The sequence below is a fragment of the Nerophis ophidion genome, linkage group LG04, assembly GCF_033978795.1.
Source record: "Nerophis ophidion isolate RoL-2023_Sa linkage group LG04, RoL_Noph_v1.0, whole genome shotgun sequence".
Taxonomy (NCBI): Eukaryota; Metazoa; Chordata; class Actinopteri; order Syngnathiformes; family Syngnathidae; genus Nerophis; species Nerophis ophidion.
In genome coordinates, this window is record NC_084614.1 from 43,543,736 (window position 1) to 43,568,086 (window position 24,351).

Genomic DNA, 24,351 nt, shown 5'->3' on the forward strand with positions numbered 1-24,351 from the left:
ACTGGATGTGAATTCTCCCTGCCCACTGGGTGTGAGTTTTCCTTGCCCTTTTGTGGGTTCTTCCGAGGATGTTGTAGTCGTAATGATTTGTGCAGTCCTTTGAGACATTTGTGATTTGGGGCTATATAAATAAACATTGATTGATTGATTGATTAAAGAACCGGCTCCTTTCAAAAAGCCATAAACCACATCTCCAAACACTTCAAGTATAAGTAAAGTAGTTAAATAAAAGACGATTGAGCTCTGACTGCATCTGAAGTACAAACCCCGTTTCCATGTGAGTTGGGAAATTGTGTTAGATGTAAATAAAAACGGAATACAATGATTTGCAAATCATTTTCAACCCATATTCAGTTGAATATGCTACAAAGACAACATATTTGATGTTCAAACTGATAAACATTTTTTTTTGCAAATAATCATTAACTTTAGAATTTGATGCCAGCAAAATGTGACAAAGAAGTTGGGAAAGGTGGTTATACATACTAAGTTGAGGAACGCTCATCAAAACACTTATTTGGAACATCATGGGAACAAATGGTTGCCATGATTGGGTATAAAAGCAGCTTCCAAGATATGCTAAGTAATTCACAAGTAATGGGCTGAGAGGGGCTTAGAAGTGACACGCCAACCCTTACCAATCACAACAGAGTAGGCATTGTCAGGGGGAATGCTGCGGAATTGAGAGAGGAAAAGAATGTAGGTTTACCCTGTACACAACTTGAGATTTATGGACAATTTTATTAAAAATAAATTTACAACAGGGCCCCACTGAGATCCAACATCATTTTTACAACGCCTCTATGAGCATGATAGGGCCCCTCTAAACATACTAAACAGTGTATCTTATTAGTATCGAGATACATATTTAATAGTATTTTCAATAAACCAAAGTGACATACCGTATTTCCTTGAATTGCCGCATGGCATATAGTATGCGCCTGCCTTGAATTACTGCCGGGTCAAACTTGCTTCCCAAAATAATTAGCGACATGCTTAGTATTACCGCCTGGTCAAACTCGTGACGTCACGAGTGACACTTCCCCTGTCATCATTTTCAAAATGGAGGCTGATTTCAATACCGGTAATTTGAAATCGCATAAAGGGAAGAAGATTAAGAGCTATTCAGTAGGATTTAAGGTCCAAGCTTACATCACACTGAAATTTCTACTGCATACCTTCGGTAAGTGCGGGAGTGAGAAGAGGTTTTAAAATAATTAGCGCATGCTTACTTTTACCGCATGCCTTTGGTAAGCGCAGGAGTGAGAAGAGGTTTTAAATTAATTAGCGCCCCGGTGGCAATTCAAGAAAATATGGTATATAAATGAATAACATGCCTCTCGCATTCTCCAGGTTTTTTGTTTTTGTTTGTGGCCCACATTGGAGAAAGAATGGATCCCCTTGCCTTATGAACTGTGGCCCCTGCTTAGTCCAGTCAACATTTACGTTATGTGCGAACGTGCAGTCTTTTGTTCGCACAGGTGCTGTTGGTCTGTTGGCTTGGTGTTGTGCTCCATTGTCAACAAGTGAAGAAAGTCACTGTGTAGGGCAGACAAAAGCAACAACATTTGTCGTATTATCACTATAACACTCAAGCATAATAATCATTGTAACATTACCAGCATCTCAGATTTTCACATTTAGATTAATCAATTCAAGCTAGCAGAAGTCATGACTACCGATAGTGCTTGAAAATGTATAAAAATCCTGTTCCTCAATTAAAGTATCCTGCTTTGGAAAACTAAGCCTTCTGGTGAGATAAGTGAATAATTAATCAGTCCGGGTCCCCCGGGTCACCTCCGACAGGTACAGACAGGACAAACGGTGTGCGGCTTTGGCGATTGCCGAGGCAAAACTCCGACATGGGAAGAGGTCGGAAAAGCCCTGGAGAACGACTTCCGGAGTGCTTCGAAGGCATTCTGGACCACCAACCCCCGCCCCACCAGGGGGAAGTAGTGCATTGGCAACACAGTGTATAGTGGGGGCATGCTGCTGACGTCGACAGGAGATGTAGCGGATCGGTGGAAGGAATATTTTGAAGACTTTTCTATCCCACCTACACGTCCTCCTATCAGGCAGCAGTCCCTGGGGAATCTGTGGTGGGCTCTCCTATTTCTGGGGCTGAGGTTGCCGAGGTAGTCAAGAAGCTCCTCGGTGGCAAGGGTGAATGTGACCCGTCCGGAGTTCCTTAAGGCTCTGGATTCTATGGGGCTGTCGTGGTTGACAAGCGTCTGCATCATTACATGAACATTGGGGGTGGTGCCTCTGGATTGGCAGACGGGGGTGGTGATTCCTCTATTTAAGAAGGGGAACCAGAGGGTGTGTTCCAACTATCGTGGGATCTCACTCCTCAGCCTTCCCGGTAAGGTCTATTTAGGTGTACTGGAGAGAAGGCTGCGCTAGATAGTCAAACTGCAGATTCAGGAGCAGCAGTGTGGTTTTTCGTCCTGGAACTGTGGACCAACCTATATAGTCTCCGCAGGATTCTTGAGGGAACATGGGAGTTTGCCCAACCAGTCTACATGTGCTTTGTGGACTTGGAGAAGGCATTCGACTGTCCCTCGGGAAGTCCTGTGGGGAGTGCTCAGAGAGTATGAGTTAACGGACTGTCTGATTGTGGCGGTCAGCTCTCTGTATGATCAGTGTCAGAGCTTGGGCCGCATTGCCAGTAGTAAGTCAAACCCGTTTCCAGTGAGGTTTGGACTCTGCCAGGGCTGCCCTTTGTCACCGATTGTGTCTACAACTTTTATGGACAGAATATGTAGGCGCAGTCAGGGCGTTGAAGCGATCCAGTTTGGTGGCTGCAGGATTACGTCTCTGCTTTCTGTGGATGATGTTGCCTGGCTGGCTTCATCTGGCCAGGATCTTCAGATCGGTAAGCTGCTCAGTGTGAAACGACGGGGATGAAAATCAGCACTCCCTGGTTCTGGCCCGGAAAAGATCTCCAGAATCAGCATTTGGGTCAACAAGGTGAAATGATGTCTGAAAACCTTCACTATGTTCACTTCATGTCTGTCCCCACCCATTAGGAGGTTTCAAAATGTAAAATACGATCCCCCTTGATAATGGACTCTTTAATTTTGAAAGTAAACCTGATAATAATTTTGTGTTTTTGCATGACCTCCTGTCCAAAAAAAGGCAGATTTTAACTAAATTGATCCGCTGGTTAGCTGCGACCACCAAAAATAGAAGCTCTGCGTATATTTAGCGAATGGTACGGCAACGTACCACAGGCTGTGGAAAAGAACGCATTGACGTGAATAAAAACGGAAACAGTCCGCCGCTGTGGCGATTACGCACAACAGGCGTGATCAGTCCTGTGGAAACAATGGGTAAGTTCCATGTAAACCTGGCATGTACTTGTAAGTTATTGGTACTGAACCAGTGACATCTTACCTTAGCAAGGGGCTCACCAACACGATTATTGGCGAGTTCTTCCAACATCGGCACTGACTCAATCCGGCAGGTAACCTGTCATAAAGTAGGGGGGAAAAAATATAGCAGAAATGAGAGATGTCTGCTAATGGCTTTTTTGTCGATATCCGATATTCAACCGATACTGATATATCCAGTCGTGGAATTAACACATTATTATGCCTAATTTTGTTGTGATGCCCCGCTGGATGTATTAAACCAGTGGTTATGTACCCCTTGTGAATTTGTTTTTTAATTAAAGTTCCCCCTATTCAGATCAAAGCATTTTTGGTTGAAAAAAAGAGATAAAGAAGTAAAATACAACACTATGTCATCAGTTTCTGATTCATGAAATTGTATAACATTGCAAAATATTGCTCATTTGTAGTGGTCTTTCTTGAACTATTTGGAAAAAAAGATATAAAAATAACAAAAAATTTGTTGAAAAATAAACAAGTTATTCAATTATAAATAAAGATTTCTACACATAGAAGTAATCATCAACTTAAAGTGCCCTCTTTGGGGATTGTAATAGAGATCCATCTGGATTCATGAACTTCATTCTAAACATTTCTTCACAAAAAAATAAATCTTTATCAATATTTATGGAACATGTCCACTAAAAATCAAGCCGTCAACACTGAATATTGGATTGTTGCATTTCTTTTCAGTTGATGAACTTACATTAATACCCCCATTTGAGAACCACTGCATTAAACAATGTAACATGGTTTTGCAAAATAAATAAACTCAAGTTATGGATAGAAAAAATGCCAACATGGCACTGCCATATTTATTATTGAAGTCACAAAGTGCATTATTTTTTCAACCTGCCTCAACACAGCAGCTTGGAATTTGGGACATGCTCTCCCCGAGAGAGCATGAGGAGGAGGAGGTTGAGGTTGGCGGCGTTGGGGGGTGGGTATATTGTAGGTCCCGGAAGGGTTAGTGTTGCAAGGGGTTCTGGGTATTTGTTCTGTTGTGTTACGGTGCCCATGTTCTCCCGAATTGTGTTTGTCATTCTTGTTTGGTGTGGGTTTAAAGTGTGGCGCATATTTGTAACAGTGTTAAAGTTGTTTATTCGGCCTCCCTCAGTGTTACCTGTACAGCTTTTGAACAAGAATGCCTTGCATTCGTGTGTGTGTGTGCGTAAAGCCATAGGAATTATGTGGTTGGCCTGGCACGCAAAGGCAGTCCAGTCCCTTTGCAGGTTTATTGGCGCTCTGTACTCCTCCCTACGTCCGTGTACCACTCCGTACAGAGGCGATTTAAAAAGTCATTAGTTTTATTTTCTGAAACAGATACCAATAATTTCCCATATTACATTTTAAGGCATTTATTGGCCAATAATAACGGCAGCCCGATATTGCCACCACCATGCTTCACTGTCAAGATGGTATTGGCTTGGTGAGGAGCGGTGCCTGGTTTCCTCCTAACATGATGCCTGGCATTCACGCCAAAGAGTTCAAGCTGTGTCTAATCAGACGAAATAATTTTGTTTCACAGGGTATGAAAGTATTTCAGGTGCATTTTGGCAAACCTACAGGCCGGATTAGTGCTTTGATGCAGAGATGGTTGTCCTCTTTGAAGGTTCTCCTCTCTCCACAGAGGAATGCTGTAGCTCTGACAGAGTGACCATCTGGTTCTTGGTCACCTCCCTGACTAGACTAAGATTGAATGCAGCAATGTACAGAGACATCCTGGATGAAAATCAACACTTCTCATCCAATCTGAGGAAGTTTGAGATGCGCTCCAAAGTAGAATGGGCGAAATTGTCCAAAGATAGGTGTACCAAGCTAACGGCATCATATTTAAAAGACATGAGGCTTGAGCAAAGGGTCTGAATACTTATTTTTGTACATGTGATTTTAATTTATTTTTAATTAACTGGCAATCCCTTCTAAATTACAGTTTTATTTTCTGTCAAGATGGGGTGCTGAGTGTACATTGGGGAAAAATAAAATGAACTTTTTAGATTCAAGCAAATGGCTGCTATGAAACAAAGCAAACATTTTGAAGATGTCTGAATACTTTCGGTACCCGTTGTATATATAGAACAGGGGTCGGCAACCTTTACCACTCAAAGAGCCATTTTGACCCGTTTCCCAAAGTAAAGAAAACAGTGGGAGCCACATAACTCTTTTGAAATTTATAATGAAATAATACAGCATAGAGTTTTTTTTGCTTTGTGCTATGTATAAACCAGGGGTCTCAGACACGCGGCCCGCACCTTAATATGAAAATGTAATGTTAGTGCGGCCCGCGAGTTTTATATGAATGCCGCTTGACAGTCACACCTGCCAACCCTCCCAATTGTCCCGGGAGACTCCCCAATTTTAGAGTCCTTATTCTCTCGAATGTACGCTTGTGTTCACCCATTGAACAATAATAAGGGCGTACAATGATTATTTGCAAACAAAAAAATGTGTATCAGTTTGAACATCAAATATGTTGTCTTTGTAGCATATTCAACTAAGTATGGGTGGAAAATGATTTGCAAATCATTGTATTCCGTTTATATTTGGATCTAACACAATTTCCCAACTCATATGGAAACGGGGTTTGTAGTTGGTTACTCTCTACTGTAATATGGTTCCTATGAGATTTCTGTTAAAGTTTACAACACATTTAGTATTTCTTGTTTCACTACTTTACATTTAAGCTAGCTTAGCGCCACAGCAAGCCATAGCTTGTCTTATTCTCCCTCCTCAGTGTGTAACCAGGCTAACCCAGCTAACACAACGTTAAAATAATGTTAGCTAATGGTTATCCCTTAGTTGGTTGGAGCCAAACCTACAACCAACTTTTAGAGAACATGAGCATTAATGCCGCATTTTACAGCAGTTTGTATTAGTTAATTTAACATAAGTAAATAATTAATGTTTGGACATCTGTCCATCGATTTATGAATTGCCCACTTTCTAATCGGGATGTGAAGTGAATTATGTTTATATAGCGCTTTTCTCTAGTGACTCAAAGCACTTTACATAGTGAAACCCCAATATCTAAGTTACATTTAAACCAGTGTGGGTGGCACTGGGAGCAGGTGGGTAAAGTGTCTTACCCAAGGACACAACGGCAGTGACCAAGATGGCGAAAGCGGGAATCGAACCTGGAACCCTCAAGTTGCTGGCATTGCCACTCTACCAACAGAGCTATACCACCCCACACGATGCATCGGAGAATTGATCATTTTTGCCACCTTTACCATAAACGTTACACTACTGTGACTACTGCCATATAACATATTGGACTTGAAACTGTAACTGCAACTTAAAGCGGAACTGCAGTTTTTGCCTATCATTCACAATCCTTAAGCAGGACAAGAACAAACATGTTTTTTGTTGTTTCAATGCATTCTAAATACTAAATAAATTAGGTCAAATCTCTGCTTAAAATGGAGCCTATATATAAAACAAAGCCCTTAAAATAACATTCAAACGCCTCCATTATTGTTTTATACATGCTGTATGTCAGGGGTAGGGAACCTATGGCTCTAGAGCCAGATGTGGCTCTTTTGATGACTGCATCTGGCTCTCAGATAAATCTTAGCTGACATTGCTTAACACAATAAGTAATGAATAATTCCGCTGGTAATGACAGTGTTAAAAATAAAGTTCAAAATATAAAACATTCTCATGCATTTTAATCCATCCATCCATTTCTACCGCACTTGGTAAGAAGAATTTAATTTATTATTGGTTAGTGTAAGAATAAAAATGTTATTAAAAATAATAGGAGACTTATAGTACTCTAAAAATGTTGTTATTAATTAAAAATGCATGCATTTAGTTGTATTCAGTGTTAAAAAAATATTAAATGGCTCTTACGGAAATACATTTTAAAATCTTTGGCTTTCATGGCTCTCTCAGCCAAAATGGTTCCCGACCCCTGCTGTATGTGTTAACGTAAAGTAGTAACGTGCAGATTCATTACATCATTTAGGTTTTATGTATTTTTATAATTTTAAGCATTCGGGGCGAATTCATTTTAAAAGACGCATCACAACCTTCGCTTTTTCCCCCAACTACATCACTGATTATTAGTTACTGTAGACTTAATGAGAGCCAACAAACATAACAAAACATCACTTACTGTACAGTATCGGCTGTCATTAGGATGTCGACTGATATAATCTTGTAATATTCCCGTTTAGATGAAGAAGGTTTATTATAGGCATCATTGTCACTGTCACCGACGTCCCACTGGGGTGAGTTTTCCTTGCCCTTATGGGGGCCCTACTGAGGATGTCGTTGTGGTTTGTGCAGCCCTTTGAGACACTGGTGGTTTAGGGCTATATAAATAAACATTGATTGATTGATTGATTGATTGAAGAATGACTCATAATTCTCGCAAAACAAAGGGGGGTGGAACCAAGCGTCTTTTTGTGTCATTTTTCGTGTTTTCTGGGCTTAAATTGGCTGTCAAAGTATACCAAATTGTCGAATTACATCCTCACCTTTTTACAATCCAGATGAGAGGCATTACTTATGTTCTACAATAAAACTTCCATAAGCAAAGAGGCGAGAAAGCAGCTGACCAGTCGATATGTCAACATAGGCACACAAGTGGGTGTCAAAAGAAATCCGTTTTTGAATGAATCACAATTTGTACTTGTAACAATTCTTAATTGATTATGTTTTAATCTGTCATGTCCAGTCACTCAGGAAAATCACATTGTTGATGTAGATGCACATATCCGCAGTAAAAATTTACTTTTGGAAAAGAGAAGTGTAAGATATTTCTTTTGTTGACTTATTTGTATTTGACTTTATTAAATGTTTGGGTAGAATTTTATTAAACGAAACCAGTTTTCTTTTAAGTAAAATAGAAATGTAAAAGAGCTCTACTTGATCTATTTGATGGAGGAATGGAGTTAATCATACAACTGGCCCCCAATGTTATTCAAAAAGTATTTCTTTTAAATTAAGAATTGTTTTGACTCAATAATCCATGCTGAATCGAATTGTGACCACAAACAATCAAATCGAATTATGTGGTGCCCAAAGATTCACAGTCCTACAAGTTTGGGATCACAGCGCCGCTATACAGTAAATAGTTTGTGTGCGTTAGCGCTTCCAATAACCATATCGCTAATATTTGGTTAATATTCAAGTCACGAAATGTAAATGGAGTATCGTCCGCGTTTTTTGGATGGTTATATATTGGGTTTTATTGGAGGAATAAAAAGGACCTCTCATTGGCTCCGTTGTATGCGGACTTTTATTTATGGCGACATGTTTCAGGTGACATCAGGTCAGGGCAGTTGCAGAATAAAATGCAATCTTATATGCTAATCTACAATGGATTTGTCATAGAAAGGCTACTATTAGCAATTTTACATGGCAGTTACAACACCTCTTAAAGTTAAAGTTGAAGTATTCCCTCCACCTATCCACAACATCCGCAGTTGAGGTCAGCAGAACACCATCCGCACCATACACGGTGTTGACAGTGTACTACTTCCCCTTCCTGGTGGTCCAGAATCGCTTCGAAGCCGTCCAGAAGTCGTTTTCCATGGCTTCCTCGAACCCCTCCCATGTCCGAGATTTTGCCTCCGCAACCGCTGAAGCCGCACACCGTTTGGCCTGACGGTACCTGTCTGCTGCCTCCGGAGTCCTATGAGCCAAAAGAACCCGATAGGACTCTTTTTCAGCTTGACGGCATCCCTCACCGAAGGTGTCCACCAACGGGTTCTCGGATTACCGCCACGACAGGCACCAACTACCTTGCGGCCACAGCTCCAATCAGCTGCCTCGACAATAGAGGTGCGGAACATGGTCCACTCTGACTCAATGTCCCGCACCTCCCTCGTGACATGTTCAAATAAATAAATAAGTAAAATATAGATATGACTATATAATTTTATAGTTAGTGGATAAACATGTTTTTTCATGAAGTATCCTGGGCTCTTTGTTAGTGTGTACTATTTTAAAGACAATGTAAAATTAGATGCACTTGTCATATTCCGGTATCACTATATTGATGATTAAAAGCCTTAGAACCCCTCGAGAATTTTGCAGCAGCACACGTGCATGAGCTCTTAGGTTCGTTTGTGGAAAAGCGACTGCTTACGTGTTCGCTCTGTGCAATGTTCTCTTTTTTCATCATTCGTAGCATCATCATACATAACATGTGTGAATGATTCCATCAGTAAGATGCTTTTAAGTACGACTTTGTTGTTGTTGCGGTCTTGTTTGCCTTGTACAGAGTTGCATTAGATGTTTCCCACCCCGCTCGATACGGTTTCAGATGCTGTAATAAGTTCTTTGTACAGCTACCTTTTTTAAACAAACTTTGCAGCATGCAGTCATTTGTTGTACGCTTGTTGCAGCATTAGCATTGTGGATCTCCAAATCAAGCAAGGGGATGGGCGAGGGCTCCGGAAACTCATCGGGGCAAACACTATGCTGGAGTAAGTAAAGAAAAACATTTATTGGAAGAAAAAAAAAAAATTTTTTTTTTTTTTTTTTAAATCTAATTTATCAATAAAACCGGGGCCTGGACTCAAATGTACAACTATAAGAAAACAGAGGTGGACAGCAGTTATCATAATCAGCTAATTTTTAAATGTTACATTATTTTTTTATCAACAGACAATTAACATTTAAAAATTGGTACCATGGAGAACAAGTATTGATTCCCAGCTACCGGGAATTGGTACCATATGGGTTCAACTGTGAACGGAATCCCTCCCTATTGATAAAAGGTCAACCTTTGGAACATGCAAATTTTGCCTCCTTGCTATTTCATTGCAAATTAAAATCTGATCTTTAATCTTTTATCTTTACCCATCCATACATTTTCTACCGCTTGTCCCTTTCGGGGTTGCTGGAGCCTATTTCAGCTGCATTCGGGCGGTAGGCAGGGTACACCCTGGACAAGTCGCCACCTCATTGCAGGGCCAACACAGATAGACAGACAACATTCACACTCTAGGGCCAATTTAGTGTTGCCAATCAACCTATCCCCAGGTGCATGTCTTTGGAGGTGGGAGGAAGCCGGACTACCCGGAGGGAACCCACGCAGTCACGGGGAGAACATACAAACTCCACACGGAAAGATCCCGAGCCCGGGATGACACTCAGGACCTTCGCATTGTGAAGCACATGCTCTAACCCCTGTTCCACTGTGCTGCCTAATTTCTTTACCCTACATGGTAAATAAATACAGTGGGGCAAAAAAGTATTTAGTCAGCCACCGATTGTGCAAGTTCTCCCACTTAAAATGATGACAGAGGTCTGTAATTTTCATCATAGGTACACTTCAACTGTGAGAGACAGAATGTGAAAAAAAAAATCAGTATTCTTCTTCCTCCAAACACGACGAGTTGAGTTTATACCGAAATGGATACATGGATGATACAGCAGAGGATTGGGAGAATGTCATGTGGTCAGATAAAACCAAAATAGAACTTTTTGGTATAAACTCAACTTGTCGTGTTTGGAGGAAGAAGAATACTGAGTTGCATCCCAAGAACACCATAACTACTGTGAAGCATGGAGGTGGAAACATAATGCTCTGGAGCTGTTTTTCTGCTAAGGGGACAAGACGATTGATCCGTGTTAAGGAAAAAATTAATGGGGCCATGTATTGTGAGATTTTGAGGTAAAACCTCATTCCATCAGTGAGAGCTTTGAATGGTTGACCAAATACTTATTTTCCACCATAATTTACAAATAAATTCTTTAAAATTCCTACAATGTGAATTCCTGTATTTTTTTTCCACATTCTGTCTCACACAGTTGAAGTGTACCTATGATGAAAATTACAGACCTCTGTCATCATTTTAAGTGGGAGAACTTGCACAATCGGTGGCTGACTAAATACTTTTTTGCCCAACTGTGTATTATGCATGTAAACATGGAAATAAATGTTTGTATACTACATTACCCAGGAGGCCTAGCACCATAGAGAGAAACAGGAAGTCGGTTTGAGCTATGTTGGAGGACTGTTTGAGTAATAGTTGATATATTGTTGCACTATTTTGTTCCAGTTTATCTACACAAGAAAAAAAAACTAGTAAACAAAATAAGTTTTGATTATAGGAGTTGACGTGCGCATTTGAGCGCTGTTAAGTGACAAATTATATTAGCAGAAATTACCCCGTTTGGCCAAGACATGCAAGAATGTTGTTGGCATTAAACACAATTGTGAGGATGCGCATAATTCACGGGAATCGGTTGAATTAGCAAGAAATAGTGCGATCACAACATGGAAAATTCTTTGACAGGATAGAAAAAACACAGTTTACCCTCTTGTCAGTCATCTACTCTGTAGTTGTCTAGAAAAGTCTTTAAAAGACTTTACCAAATTCTGCTTCTTAGAACTTATGTTGCATGAACAAAAAGTATGCACGTATTGAATTGAATTTTATTCTGTGTGCCATGATCTTTGTGAAATCAACATGTCGAGTGAATACCTCCAAGCCGGTCTGTTGAAAATGTTGCATCAGCGTAATGACACCGTTGACTTTGTTTTTGATGGAGAACATGCACTCATTTTGGGCAGCTGCAATCTCTGACATCTGGGAGAACAAAACTTTGTGCTTGGCTTTAACGGCTTTCAGTCTGTCCAGCATCATGACGGGATTCTCCTGCAGGCAGAGTGCAGTTGGCAGAGTAGTTGCATGGGGGACAAAATGAAAACACCTAATTTATTCCAATGACTGGCTACAACTTTCTGACCAGCTCTGTCCAACCAGGTAGTAAAATGAGGTGACCATAACAGAAACAGCTGTCGGTAGTATTACACCCTCAGTTTATTTGTATTTTACCGCAAACTTCTACCACAAAAATCACATTTTTTTATGCATCCTTCAGTTGATTAATCCTGCAGTGCCCACAAGAGCCATCTACTTATATGGGCCAACAACAGCAAACATGGAGGTGGAAGCTTTCTGCATTGGGGATTTTTCTCTGCTCGGGGAACAGGAAGACTTCATCACTTTGAGGGCCCATTTAGGTCATCTGACCTCAATCCCACTGTAAATCTGTGAAAGGATTTTAAACTTTGAGTTGCGAAGCGACAGCCTTAAAACTAGGGGTATCCCAAAACAAATGTTTCACTTTCCAATACAGATACTGGAGCCTTGAGTGTTGGTTGATACCGATATATTGCTCAGTTACAATAACAGCACAAAATACACTTTTATTATTTTGTAGAGTGGAATGTCTGAAAATAAAGTGAAATTAGTCAAAGAACAATGATGTTATGAAAAACCCTAACCTATTTATTAACGGTCTTGAATGGACTTATGCTGTCTTTAAATTGAACTGCAGTGGAAATTGTCTGTGCGCTATTGAGTAGCTGCTAGCTCCTGGCAGCCTAAAGCCGAAGCCTACCAAGTTTACTTTTTGTAAATGACTTGACTAGAAGAAAACAAGACCCACCATGTGTGCTTATTGAAGTACATTTAGACGTTAACTGGCTGTCTAGCTTTGCACGAATAAACATGCTGTAGGACAGTTCGTAACGGAATTGATATTGGACATTTTATAAGCATGCCGATTTTAGGGCTTAGTATTAGCCAGCACTTCATGATACTTGATAGTACATGATACTAGTGTTGCAATTTGTTGATATTGCAATATAAAGCAATATTCTACATTGTTTTCTGATAAATGTCAAATGCGTTTTAAAATACAAGTTGTTTAGATGTACAGTAAATCAGTGGTCCCCAAGCACCGGTCCGGGGACCGATACCGGTCCGTGATGCATTTGCTACCGGGCTGCAGAGAAACATCAAATAATTTATAAACGACTTCATTTTCTCAGACTTAACTTTCGCATGTTCCACGAGACACACCAATAAAGCTTGTTTATATATGAACAGTAAAACTCCTCATTGGAAGTTGCCATTTGTCATCATTTGTTATAGCTCTGCGAGATGATACAATGCACATTAATGAACATATAAAAGTGACAGATTGTAGTCAAAGGCTGATTTCCATATGCAGTCTCCAGCAGGTTGATGGTCACCTGCTAGGGATCAAGTGCTCCCTCTAATTCAGTGTTATAGTGAGTTGTGTTTCCCATGCACTTATTTTTGCTGTATTTTCCAGGCACAGGTGGAAAGCTGGTCCCTGAAAATAAAGTCTACATTAACGCGGTCCGCGGTGTAAAAAAAAGGTTGGGGACCACTGCACTAAATGACAGTAATACTACATTTGACAAACTGAGTCAAATAAATTATTATACCATCGCCTTGGTCTACTATCCACTGAATTAATATTAATTGGATACTAATGAACATGCAAATGAAACTCACTTTGAGTAATACTTCAAATCCCCCATCTTTCTTATGGTATTATTCTAAATGTAAACTGTAGTTTAGTGATCACCTCTGAGGAACATCCATTCTCTGCTGTGTGGTTGATGAGCTCCAGCTTGAGGCGGTTCTCAATGTAGTCCAACTGAGCTTCAGACTTGGAGAACTATAATGAAAGGTAAATTAACAATAAAATGTTTTATTCTTAACATGCACATCAAAATAGTCGCACTGACAAGGGCTCCAAGTCAACAGAAAGAAAAAATTTGAATTTATTTAGCCTGTTTCATACTAGCACAATTTTGGTAAACACACAAGTCGAGATAAGAGGGGTCAAGATTTGGTCATGATTACCTAAAAATAAGGCTGGACAAATAATCTAATATTGATTTTGATTATAGTTTCTCACAATTATGAAACTATAATAACTGTGTGGCGAAAAAAGCAAAGCAAATTCCAAAGCTTGTGACTGAGAAACAGATGAGGAGCGAATGAGTAAAAAAAGCATTTCTACAAGAAGTCTGTAAAAAGGTTGCTACTTTTTATTTGACACAGCACTAGTATGCCTAATCAATAATCCCTAAACAAAAAAAAATACGGCAAATGATTTCCATTTTTCACGTAACCGCAGATGGAGTCACATAATTGGCCAATAAAACGGAATCCGCTGATAAACCCAAAATAATTTAAGGTAAATTGACAAAAATTTGACTGAAATGTTGTCATTGGAAAATAAAGTATCCGGTAGCAAAGTATCCGGTAGCACTCATTTAACCCCAACATGCTGTAACGAAACAACTGGAACTGTGTGATGCATAACATTGTATTGTATGCATGTTCAAAATAAACCGAAACTGAACTGTACACAAATTGCTCCGTCCAGAACTTGACAATGTTGAGATGGTCACTTAAAACAGCGACTAAACTACAAAGCTATAGCTAACAACAACAATCCATAAATCGGCAAAACATCTCATCTGCTTGTGTTGTTGTGAACGACATCATCAAAATTACAATAGTGCACAAAAGCAGTCGCAACTTGAGAGGCACTTTGTTTTTGTTTTTTTAAACAGCCTATCAAAATGAAGATTTTAAAAAGTATCTTAGATAAGCATATTTGCACTTATTGATACATTTAAAAAAATATTATGCTTTGATCTAAAATACTGGTAAAAAAAATTGTCCAAAGATGTACAAACCCCATTCCCATAGGAGTTAGGAAATTGTGTTAGATGTAAATATAAACGGAATACAATGATTTGCAAATCCTTTTCAACCCATATTCAATTGAATGCACTACAAAGACAAGATATTTGATGTTCAAACTCATAAACTTTTTTTTTTTTTTGCAAATAATAATTAACTTAGAATTTCATGGCTGCAACATGTGCCAAAATAGTTAGGAAAGGACATGTTCACCATTGTGTTACATGACCTTTTCTGTTAAAGGCCTACTGAAACCCACTACTACCGACCACGCGGTTTGATAGTTTATATATCAATGATGAAATCTTAACATTGCAACACATGCCAATACGGCCGGGTTAGCTTACTAAAGTGCAATTTTAAATTTGGGGACGAAATATCCTGCTGAAAACGTTTCGGTATGATGACGCATGCGCTTGACGTCACGGTTTGTAGAGCACATTTTCGGACAGCATGGTGGCCAGCTATTAAGTCGTCTGTTTTCATCGCAAAATTCCACAGTATTCTGGACATCTGTGTTGGTGAATCTTTTGTAATTTGTTCAATGAACAATGGAGACAGCAAAGAAGAAAGCTGTAGGTGGGAAGCGGTGTATTGCAGCCGGCTGCAGCAACACAAACACAGCCGGTGTTTCATTGTTTACATTCCCGAAAGATGACAGTCAAGCTTTACTAAATAGAGTCAGGGTTGCATGGGATTCTGGGTATTTGTTATGTTATGTTACAGTGAGGATGTTTTCCCAAAATGTATTTGTCATTCTTGTTTGGTGTTAGTTCACAGTGTGGCGCATATTTGTAACAGTGTTAAAGTTGTTTAAACTGGCACCCTCAGTGTGACCTGTATGGCTGTTGAACAAGAATGCCTTGCAGTCGCATGTGTGCGTCTGCAGAAACCACATACAACATGTGACCTGACTGGTACGCTGTTTGTACAATTTGCGGAGGTCACTAAAGACATTGCCATCGTAGCACACCCATATTTTTGATGATTGGGTATTACACAGCAGACGTCCAAGGGAATAGTCACTCTGTAACCCGAACAAACCGGGAGGAATTGCATGCGTGATGCTAATAAGTGGCATTCATATAAAACTCAATGGCTGCACTAACATCAAATCTTCATGATTAATTGTGGGCCGCGTGTCTGAGACCCCTGGTTTATACATAGCACAAAGCAGAAAAAAAAACAACTCTGTATACAGTGTTATTTCATTAAAAATTTCAAGAGTCTTGTGGCTCCCATTATTTTCGTTATTTTGTGAAACGGGTCAAAATGGTTCTTTGAGTGGTAAATGTTGCCGACCCCTGACTTAGTGTATATAAAATGTTGATTAAGGGGTTTTTTGAAGCGCTTTATAGGCAAAATAACCATTCGACTCTATTATAAGCAGACTTTTGCGAGTTATTCAATCCATCCATTTTCTATCGCTTGTCCCTTCTGGGGTCGCTGGAGCCTATTTTAGCTGCATTTGGGCGGAAGGCAAGGTACACCGCGGACAAGTCTCCACCTCATCGCAGGGCCAACACACAGACAGACAACATTCACACTCACATTCACACACTAGGGCCAATTTAGTGTTGCCAATCAACCTATCCCCAGGTGCATGTTTTTGGAGGTGGGAGGAAGCCGGAATACCTGGAGGGAACCCACGCAGTCAAGGGGAGGACATGCAAACTCCACACAGAAAGATCCCGAGCCCGGGATTGAACCCAAGACGGCTCAGGACCTTCGTATTGTGAGGCAGATGCACTAATCCCTCTTCCACCGTGCTGCACCTATTTTTACGAGTTAGAATGAATAAAAAAAGAAAAACATGTGTGTGTTTGTCTTATATAAGGATTATGAGTAATGGGCAAAATTCCAATAACTACACACGGCGTTTCAGTTTTTTTGTTGCAGATTAACCTACGGCGGCTGAGAGAGGTCGCAACAATTGCAAACAGCACAACAAACGCAAGCGCCACAACACAATTGTAAAAGCCGCAGCAAATAAAAGCACCACAAAACAACAACATAAGCACAACCATGTAAAGCGACGACGGAAGTGAAAGCCCACCAAGTGTTGCTGACGGACCAAGTGGCTGAGGCGGAAAGTTGAATAAATGTTAACGAAGTTGGCAATGTAGGCTTTTGTGATCGATGTCACTCAGTGTCTGGCATAAACAATCAATAACAAAATGTGTTCAATAAAATTTCATCTTTCCACCTCAGCCAATTTACCATGAATTGATTAACGTAGACCCCGACATAAACAAGTTGAAAAACGTATTTGTGTGTTACCATTGAGTGGTCAATTGTACGGAATAATTTACCGGTCGAGCTACGTTCCCATCCTCACCTATGGTCATGGGCTTTGGGTCATGACCGAAAGGATAAGATCAAGGGTACAAGCGGCTGAAATGAGTTTCCTCCACTGTGTGGCGGGGCTCTCCCTTAGAGATAGGGTGAGAAGCTCTGTCATCCGGGAGGAACTCAAAGTAAAGCCGCAGCTCCTCCACTTCGAGAGGAGCCAGATGAGGTGGCTAGGGCATCTGGTCAGGATGCCACCCTAACGCCTCCCGAGGGAGGTGTTTAGGGCACGTCCAACCGGTAGGAGGCCACGGGGAAGACCCAGGACACGTTGGGAAGACTATGTCTCCCAGGTGGCCTGGGAACGCCTCGGGATCCCCCGGGAGGAGCTGGACGAAGTGGCTGGGGAGAGGGAAGTCTAGGCTTCCCTGCTTAGGCTGCTGCCCCCGCGACCCGACCTCGGATAAGCGGAAGAAGATGGGTGGATGGATTATACGGATTATGTACTGTACTGTGCAATCTACTAAAAAAGTTTCAATCAATCAATCAGTGGTCTGTCAACATCACTTGACAAAGTCACTTCCGATAGTGGTGTTGTGGCGCTTACAAGTTGCAACTGTTGTGATCGACCTCGGCCACCGTAGTTAACTGATGGCCAACAAATAAAATCTGTGAAGACAGAGGAAAAAAAAGTTAGAACTGTGCAGCTCGGTCTTAAAACAAAAAGTTTTAATACCCACGGCCGCTTTATGAGGTGGGAATAAATGACATTGTCAATCTAGTGTGTCTGTGTCGCGGTATGTAACGTCTTCATGGTAGCCGCGCACAGGGATCGATAGAATGACGCGCAAAAGCGAAATTACAATAGAAAAAGTTGTATCCAAACGTTGCATTATACTCACCATGACCTCCAGCTTTTCTACTATTGTCTCCATGTCGAAATGTTATTTATCGGCAGTTACGTGACTCTACTTCGTTCTTGTCTTGCGAGGGTTATTCCTCTTTCTTCTTCTTCTTCTTCTTTTGTTTTTATGGCGGTTGGCAAGCAACCTTCTGGTGTGCATTACCGCCACCTACTGTAATGGAGTGTGGACCGAGGTGGATCCCTACTCTATATTCTTTTACTTAACCCAGTGTTTTTTAAATATGTGTATATTGCTTTATATCCTATGTTTTCTGAATGCAATCCTAATATATCTCCCACTTCTAACCTAATATTTTCTTTTGCTAACTTATTTTCCAGTATTTCTCTTTCTCTATTATATTTCCTACATTGTATTAAGACATGGTCAACATTTTCTATCTGGTGGCAAAAATCACACAGCCCTGTAGTATGTTTGCCTATCAATTTTAGTGAACTATTTAGATATGTATGCCCTAATCTCATTCTAGTCATAATGTCTTCTTCCTTCCTATTTCTACCCCCTCCTCTCATTACACCTACTTTCCTCTGGACTTTGTAAAACTCTCTACCTTTTGTTTCCTTATTCCAATTATCCTGCCACTTTTTATTGTGTTCTATCTTAATTATGCTCTTCACTTCTTCTTTACTGTGCTTCATCTCCATGTTTACTTCTGTTTTAGTGGTTGCTTGTTTTGCGTATCTATCAGCTAACTCATTTCCCTCAACTCCTACATGAGCAGGAACCCAGAGAAATGTTACCACACCTCCCGCTTTATTTATTCTGTAGATTGCCTGAACTATTTCATAAACTATATCTAGTCTTGTTTCTGATGTTATGTTTTTTATGCTCGTCAATGCACTGCTGGAGTCCGAGCACACGACTACTTTCCTAGCTTTGTTTTCCTCTATCCAGTTAACTGCCATATAAATTGCTACCAATTCCCCCGTAAAAACAGATAGTTTATCACTAATTCTTTTATTCAACACTATATTTCTCTGTGGGATAACTGCAGCAGCTCCTACTTTACTATTTATAGTTTTTGATGCATCTGTGTATATCATAATATTATCAAAAAACATTTCCTCAATCCGTTGTTCTATTTGGTAACTATTTAAATGTCTATTCTTCAGTAACTGCATGTCTACCTTTGGGTTTTCATACATCCACGGTGGTATTGCAGGAATTGGTACTGTAGGGCTCACTTTAATATCGTCAATTTGTGTTTTTTTACATATATCTCCTATTATCCACCCAAAACTATTCATTTTTTTCTTCCCTTTTTCTTGGCAATTTGTTAGCACTTGACGGGTTGGATGTCCTTGCTTGGATCCTTTTAAGTTTGCCCAATAAACTGCTGAGAGTTGATCTCTCCTCATGTCCAAAGGTTTTTCATTCATTTCTACTTGTAATGCTGCCACTGGAGTAGATTTAGTAGCTCCACAACATAATCTTAACGCCTGCGACTGGATCCGGTCTATTTTCTCAAGTAGAGTTTTTGAAGCAGATCGATAAATAATGCATCCGTAGTCGATAACAGACCGAATTAAAGTGATATATATTGTTTTCAATGTTAACCTATCAGCCCCCCAATCTTTACCCCTCAAAGCCCTCATTATATTTAACACCTTTTTACTTTTCTCCATTATCTTGCTGATGTGGGTTGACCAGTTAATATTTTTATCAAACCATATTCCTAAATATTTAAAAACTTGTACCTCTTCTATGTTTTCTCCATAGAGTTTTATTTGGAGCTTGTTTTGTATTTTCCTCTTCGTAAAATGTATGACTTTTGTCTTTCCAACAGAGAATCTTAAACCCCAAGCCGTCCCCCAGTCTTGAACATTATTTACCGCTTTTTGAATCTTCTTTTCTATATAATTTGTATTTCTACCTCTCTTCCACATCACTCCATCATCAGCAAACAATGCCACCTCCACTAACCCTTCCACTTCACTAAAAACTTCATTTATCATGATGGAAAATAGTACTGGACTTATTATACTCCCTTGTGGGGTCCCATTTTCCACTTTGTATTCTCTACTATATTCATTTTCTATCTTTACTAATAATGTTCTACTTGTTAAAAAGTCTTTTATCCATCTGTACATTCTTCCTCTAATCCCAATCCTATTTAGTTTCATCAGCAACCCCTGTTTCCACAACATATCATACGCTTTCTCTATGTCAAAAAATACCGCAATTATACTTTCTTTATTTATTTGTCCCTTTCTAATTTCCTCTTCCAGCTGCACTGCTGGGTCATTTGTGCTTCTTGCTTTGCGAAAACCACTTTGGTAGTTTTTTATAATTTCTTTTGACTCTAAATAATATATTAATCTTTCATTAATCATTTTTTCCATTACTTTGCCCAAATTTGAGGTCAATGCAATCGGCCTATAATTTCCTGCCTCTTCCGGATCTTTCCCTGGCTTGCATATTGGAATTATTACAGCTGTTTTCCACTCATCTGGTAATTTTCCTTCTTCATATATCCTATTATATAATTTCAAGACCACTTCTTTGCCGATGCTACCTAAATTTTTGATCATTTGATAACTCACCAGGTCTTTCCCTGCCGTCGTATTTTTAACTTTTTTTAAAATTCGAACCATTTCATCCAAAGAAAATGTCATATCCACAGTGTTGATAAAACTATTATCGTTGTCTTCCTTCATTTCCTCAATATTTACACTAATTGTTTCTTCTCTCTTTTGTTTTTCTACATTTTTCAAATTATCATTACTGTGCACTTTAACAAAGGTTTTTGCTAAAAGTTCTGCTTTTTCTTTATTTCCTACCACACTCCGCATTCCATCTTTCATCACATGATTTTTATGTTCTTTTCTGAGCCCTGACATTCTCTTGATCATTCCCCACACCTGGCTTAAAGGAGTAGTTCTATTTAGTGTTTCACAAAAAGTTCTCCAATGGTGTTTTCTTGTTTTTTTAATAACATACCTTACTCTAGCTTGATGCCTTTTATACTGGATCATGTCTTGGAAATTATGTGTTCTTCTCAATATTCTAAATGCTCTATTCCGTTCTTGTATTGCATCTGTGCACTCTTGTGTCCACCACGGCACTATCTTCCTTCTTCTCCCTATACTATTCCTTGGTATGCTCTGTTCGGCTGCTTCTATTATGCACTTTGTAATATCTGTATTTAATTGTTCAATATCTTGATTTATATCTACTTCCTTTAAAGTTATGTCGGTAATTTCCCTAAATTTCTCCCAGTCACCATGATTATACTTCCATCTTCCTTCTATCCTAGTGCTTTCTGTCCTATGATTTATGTTTATGTGAATGACGATTGGATAGTGATCACTTCCCATTGTGCTGTATTTATTTACTTCCCACTCCACCTTTCCTGCTAACCCTTGTGACACTAGTGTTAAATCTATTGCTGTTTCTTTACCCGTGACGACATCTAACCTTGTTCCCGACCCATCATTCACACACACCAGTTCTTTTTCCTCCAAAAGTGCTTCCAATGTATCCCCATTCCAGTCATCCCTTTCACCCCACATTGTGCTATGTGCATTAAAGTCACCACACCAAATAATATTGCCACTCCAGTGCTCCATTATTGTTTCTAGTTGGTGAATTTCTAATTTCTTGCATGGGTTATAGAAGTTTAGTACTTTGTATCTTTCTTTATTATTCCATACTTCTACTCCTACTATCTCTAGTTCTTGTTTTACTTTTAATATTGAATAATGCATATCTTCCTTAATAAATATGGCACATCCTCCTCCTTGCCCATCATTCCTATCTTTACGTATCGTTATATATCCTTTTATTATAAAGTTTAATTTTGGCTTCAGCCATGTTTCTTGAATACATATTATATGTGGTTTATTTTTCATATTATTAATATATCCCTTTAATTCCTGTCCGTTTGCTATCAGACTTCTGGCATTCCACTGAACAATTAACATGGCGTTGGATTGTGGTAACATGACTCGGTCTCGTCTACTCTCTGTAGCTCACCTTGCACCTGTTCCCAGGATAATTCTTTTAAATTTAAAAACTTTGCTGCTGCTTTGACAATTATTTTGATTTTCTCAGTCTTGTTTCTAGCCTGTTCTGTACAATTTATTACATAAGCCAGGAATACAACTAGTTTATCCATGGAAATTCCTGTATTTGCTGCCTCTTGTTTTTTATTTCTTGAACTATTTTCACTTCTGTCCTGTTCTGCACTTTCTTGATTTCTTATTTTAACTGCCTCTGCATAAGTAATATTTCGTTCAACTCTGATTTGCTGTACTTCTGTTGCCTGTTTTCTTATGATGCAGCCCCCATACGCTGCTGTGTGATTCCCGCCACAATTACAACACTTGACCTGTTCATTTTCTCCACATTGTCCATATTCATGCTCCCCTCCACACCTTCCACATCTCATTTTAGCATGACACACACTAGCTATGTGCCCATAGCGTTGGCACTTGAAACAACGTACTGGGGGTGGCACGTAAGCTCTAACATAGAAGCTTAGATACCCAATCATGATTCTCTCTGGTAGGACCTCCTCTGCAAATTGCACTAGCACAGATTCGCTCTCAGTCTTTTCACCGTTCCTAAATGCCATCAATCTTTTCATCGTAGTGACAGTTCCTCCTTTTATTTCTCTTTTCAGATCATCTAAATTTTCTCCTCTTGGGATTCCTGTCACGACTCCTCTTGCCCCCTTCCGTTCTCCCACTTCGATTTTTTCCTTTATTATTTTGTTGCACAGTTTTTGCAATCGCATTGCTTTGTTCTTTTGCTCTCCATTTTTGCATTTAATCAACAGCCGTCCGTCCCTGAGCACCTTCGCTATCTCCACCTCTCCAATGTCCTTCTTTAATCCCTTAACCAGAGTCATCAAACTAATGTCATTCATATCTTGGTTTGACTTAAATGTATAAATGATCTTATATTCATCCATCATAACCCTTTTCCTCTTATCAACCTCTTCATCGTCTTCATGCACTCTTTTAGTACTCGCCTTTCCTTCACTCCCTCCTCTCCCCTTCTTTCCTCTCTCCACTCTAGTCCTATCCATTTCCATACTATCCTCATACATCCCGTCACTATCCCCTTCCATCTCGATCCAGTCACAAAACAGCTTATGCTCAACCGCCAAAACAGATTTAGATACTCTCGCCGCCGCCAAATTCACTCCAAATGTTTGGTAGTTCCGCGTCTCTCCTCGTCTCCTCCAGCCTCTGTGCGCATGCGCGATTCTTCTTTTTCTTTTTAATTTTACGGCAGCTGGCATCCATCTGTGTTTCTTATTCCTCTTTGATTTTCATTAGCATTGTTAAACCAACACTGAGGTGGATTACCGCCACCTACTGCCTAGAGCAGGGGTCACCAACATTTTTGAAACCAAGAGCTTCTTCTTGGGTATTGATTAATACGAAGAGCTACCAGTTTGATACACACTTAAATAAATTGCCAGAAATAGCCAATTTGCTCAATTTACCTTTAATAAATAAATCTATGTATAAATATAAAAAAAAATGGGTATTTCTGTCTGTCATTCCGTCGTACATTTTTTTTCCTTTACGGAAGGTTTTTTGTAGAGAATAAATGATATAAAAAAACACTTAATTGAACGGTTTAAAAAAGGAGAAAACACGAAAAAAATGCAAATTAAATTTTTAAACATAGTTTATTTTCAATTTCAACTCTTTAAAATTCAAAATTCAAACGAAAAAAATGAAGAGAAGAATTTATGGAACATCATTAGTAAGTTTTCCTGATTAAGATTAATTTTAGAATTTTGATGACATGTTTAGGTTAAAATCCAATCTGCACTTTGTTAGAATATATAACAAATTGGACCAAGCTATATTTCTAATAAAGACAAATCATTATTTCTTCGCGATTTTCCAGAACAAACATTTTAAAAGAAATTCAAACGACTTTGAAATAAGATTTAAATGTGATTCTACAGATTTTCTAGATTTGCCAGAATATTTTTGGGGAATTTTAATCATAATAAGTTTAAAGAAATATTTCACAAATATTTTTCGGCGAAAAAACAGAAGCTAAAATGAAGAATTCAATTCAAATGTATTCATTATTCTTTACAATAAAAAAAATTACTTGAACATTGATTGAAATTGTCGGGAAAGAAGAGGAAAGAATTTAAAAGGTAAAAAATGTATATAAGTTTAAAAATCCTGGAATAATTTTGAAGTTGTATTTTTTCTCTAAAATTGTCTTTCTGAAAGTTATAAGAAGCAAAGTAAAAAAAATAAATGAATTTATTTA

The 24,351-nt window shown here is 39.2% G+C and overlaps 1 protein-coding gene across 4 annotated transcripts; it reads right to left on the bottom strand.

Annotated features, from left to right (window-relative positions):
- Positions 1-721: 721 nt before the first annotated feature.
- Positions 722-23,329, bottom strand: ska2 (spindle and kinetochore associated complex subunit 2). 4 transcript variants are annotated; one of them, XM_061898111.1, is made up of 5 exons: positions 18,082-18,235; positions 13,758-13,850; positions 11,837-12,010; positions 3,397-3,471; positions 722-1,539 (listed from the first exon to the last, which is right to left on the bottom strand). In XM_061898111.1, exons 1-5 carry the CDS (start codon positions 18,112-18,114, stop codon positions 1,537-1,539), a joined length of 378 nt encoding a protein of 125 aa, XP_061754095.1. In that variant the 5' UTR covers positions 18,115-18,235; the 3' UTR covers positions 722-1,536. The 4 variants fall into 4 exon arrangements, 1 of the variants encoding a protein (XP_061754095.1); XR_009806495.1 differs by lacking the exons at positions 722-1,539; positions 3,397-3,471 and adding an exon at positions 17,787-17,848 and having other exon boundaries at positions 11,963-12,010; positions 18,082-23,329; XR_009806496.1 differs by lacking the exons at positions 722-1,539; positions 3,397-3,471; positions 11,837-12,010 and adding exons at positions 12,385-12,406; positions 17,787-17,848 and having other exon boundaries at positions 18,082-23,329.
- Positions 23,330-24,351: the final 1,022 nt, after the last annotated feature.

What these genes read in the sequence shown, in the direction of transcription:
- ska2 (XM_061898111.1), bottom strand. Translation starts at nt 18,114, where the DNA reads ATGGAGACAATAGTAGAAAAGCTGGAGGTCATG. An exon ending in TAGAAAAGCTGGAGGTCATG is followed by an intron (nt 13,851 to 18,081) that starts GTGAGTATAATG and finishes CTTTCATTATAG; the next exon opens with TTCTCCAAGTCTGAAGCTCA. An exon ending in TTCAACAGACCGGCTTGGAG is followed by an intron (nt 3,472 to 11,836) that starts GTATTCACTCGA and finishes ACTTTATGACAG; the next exon opens with GTTACCTGCCGGATTGAGTC.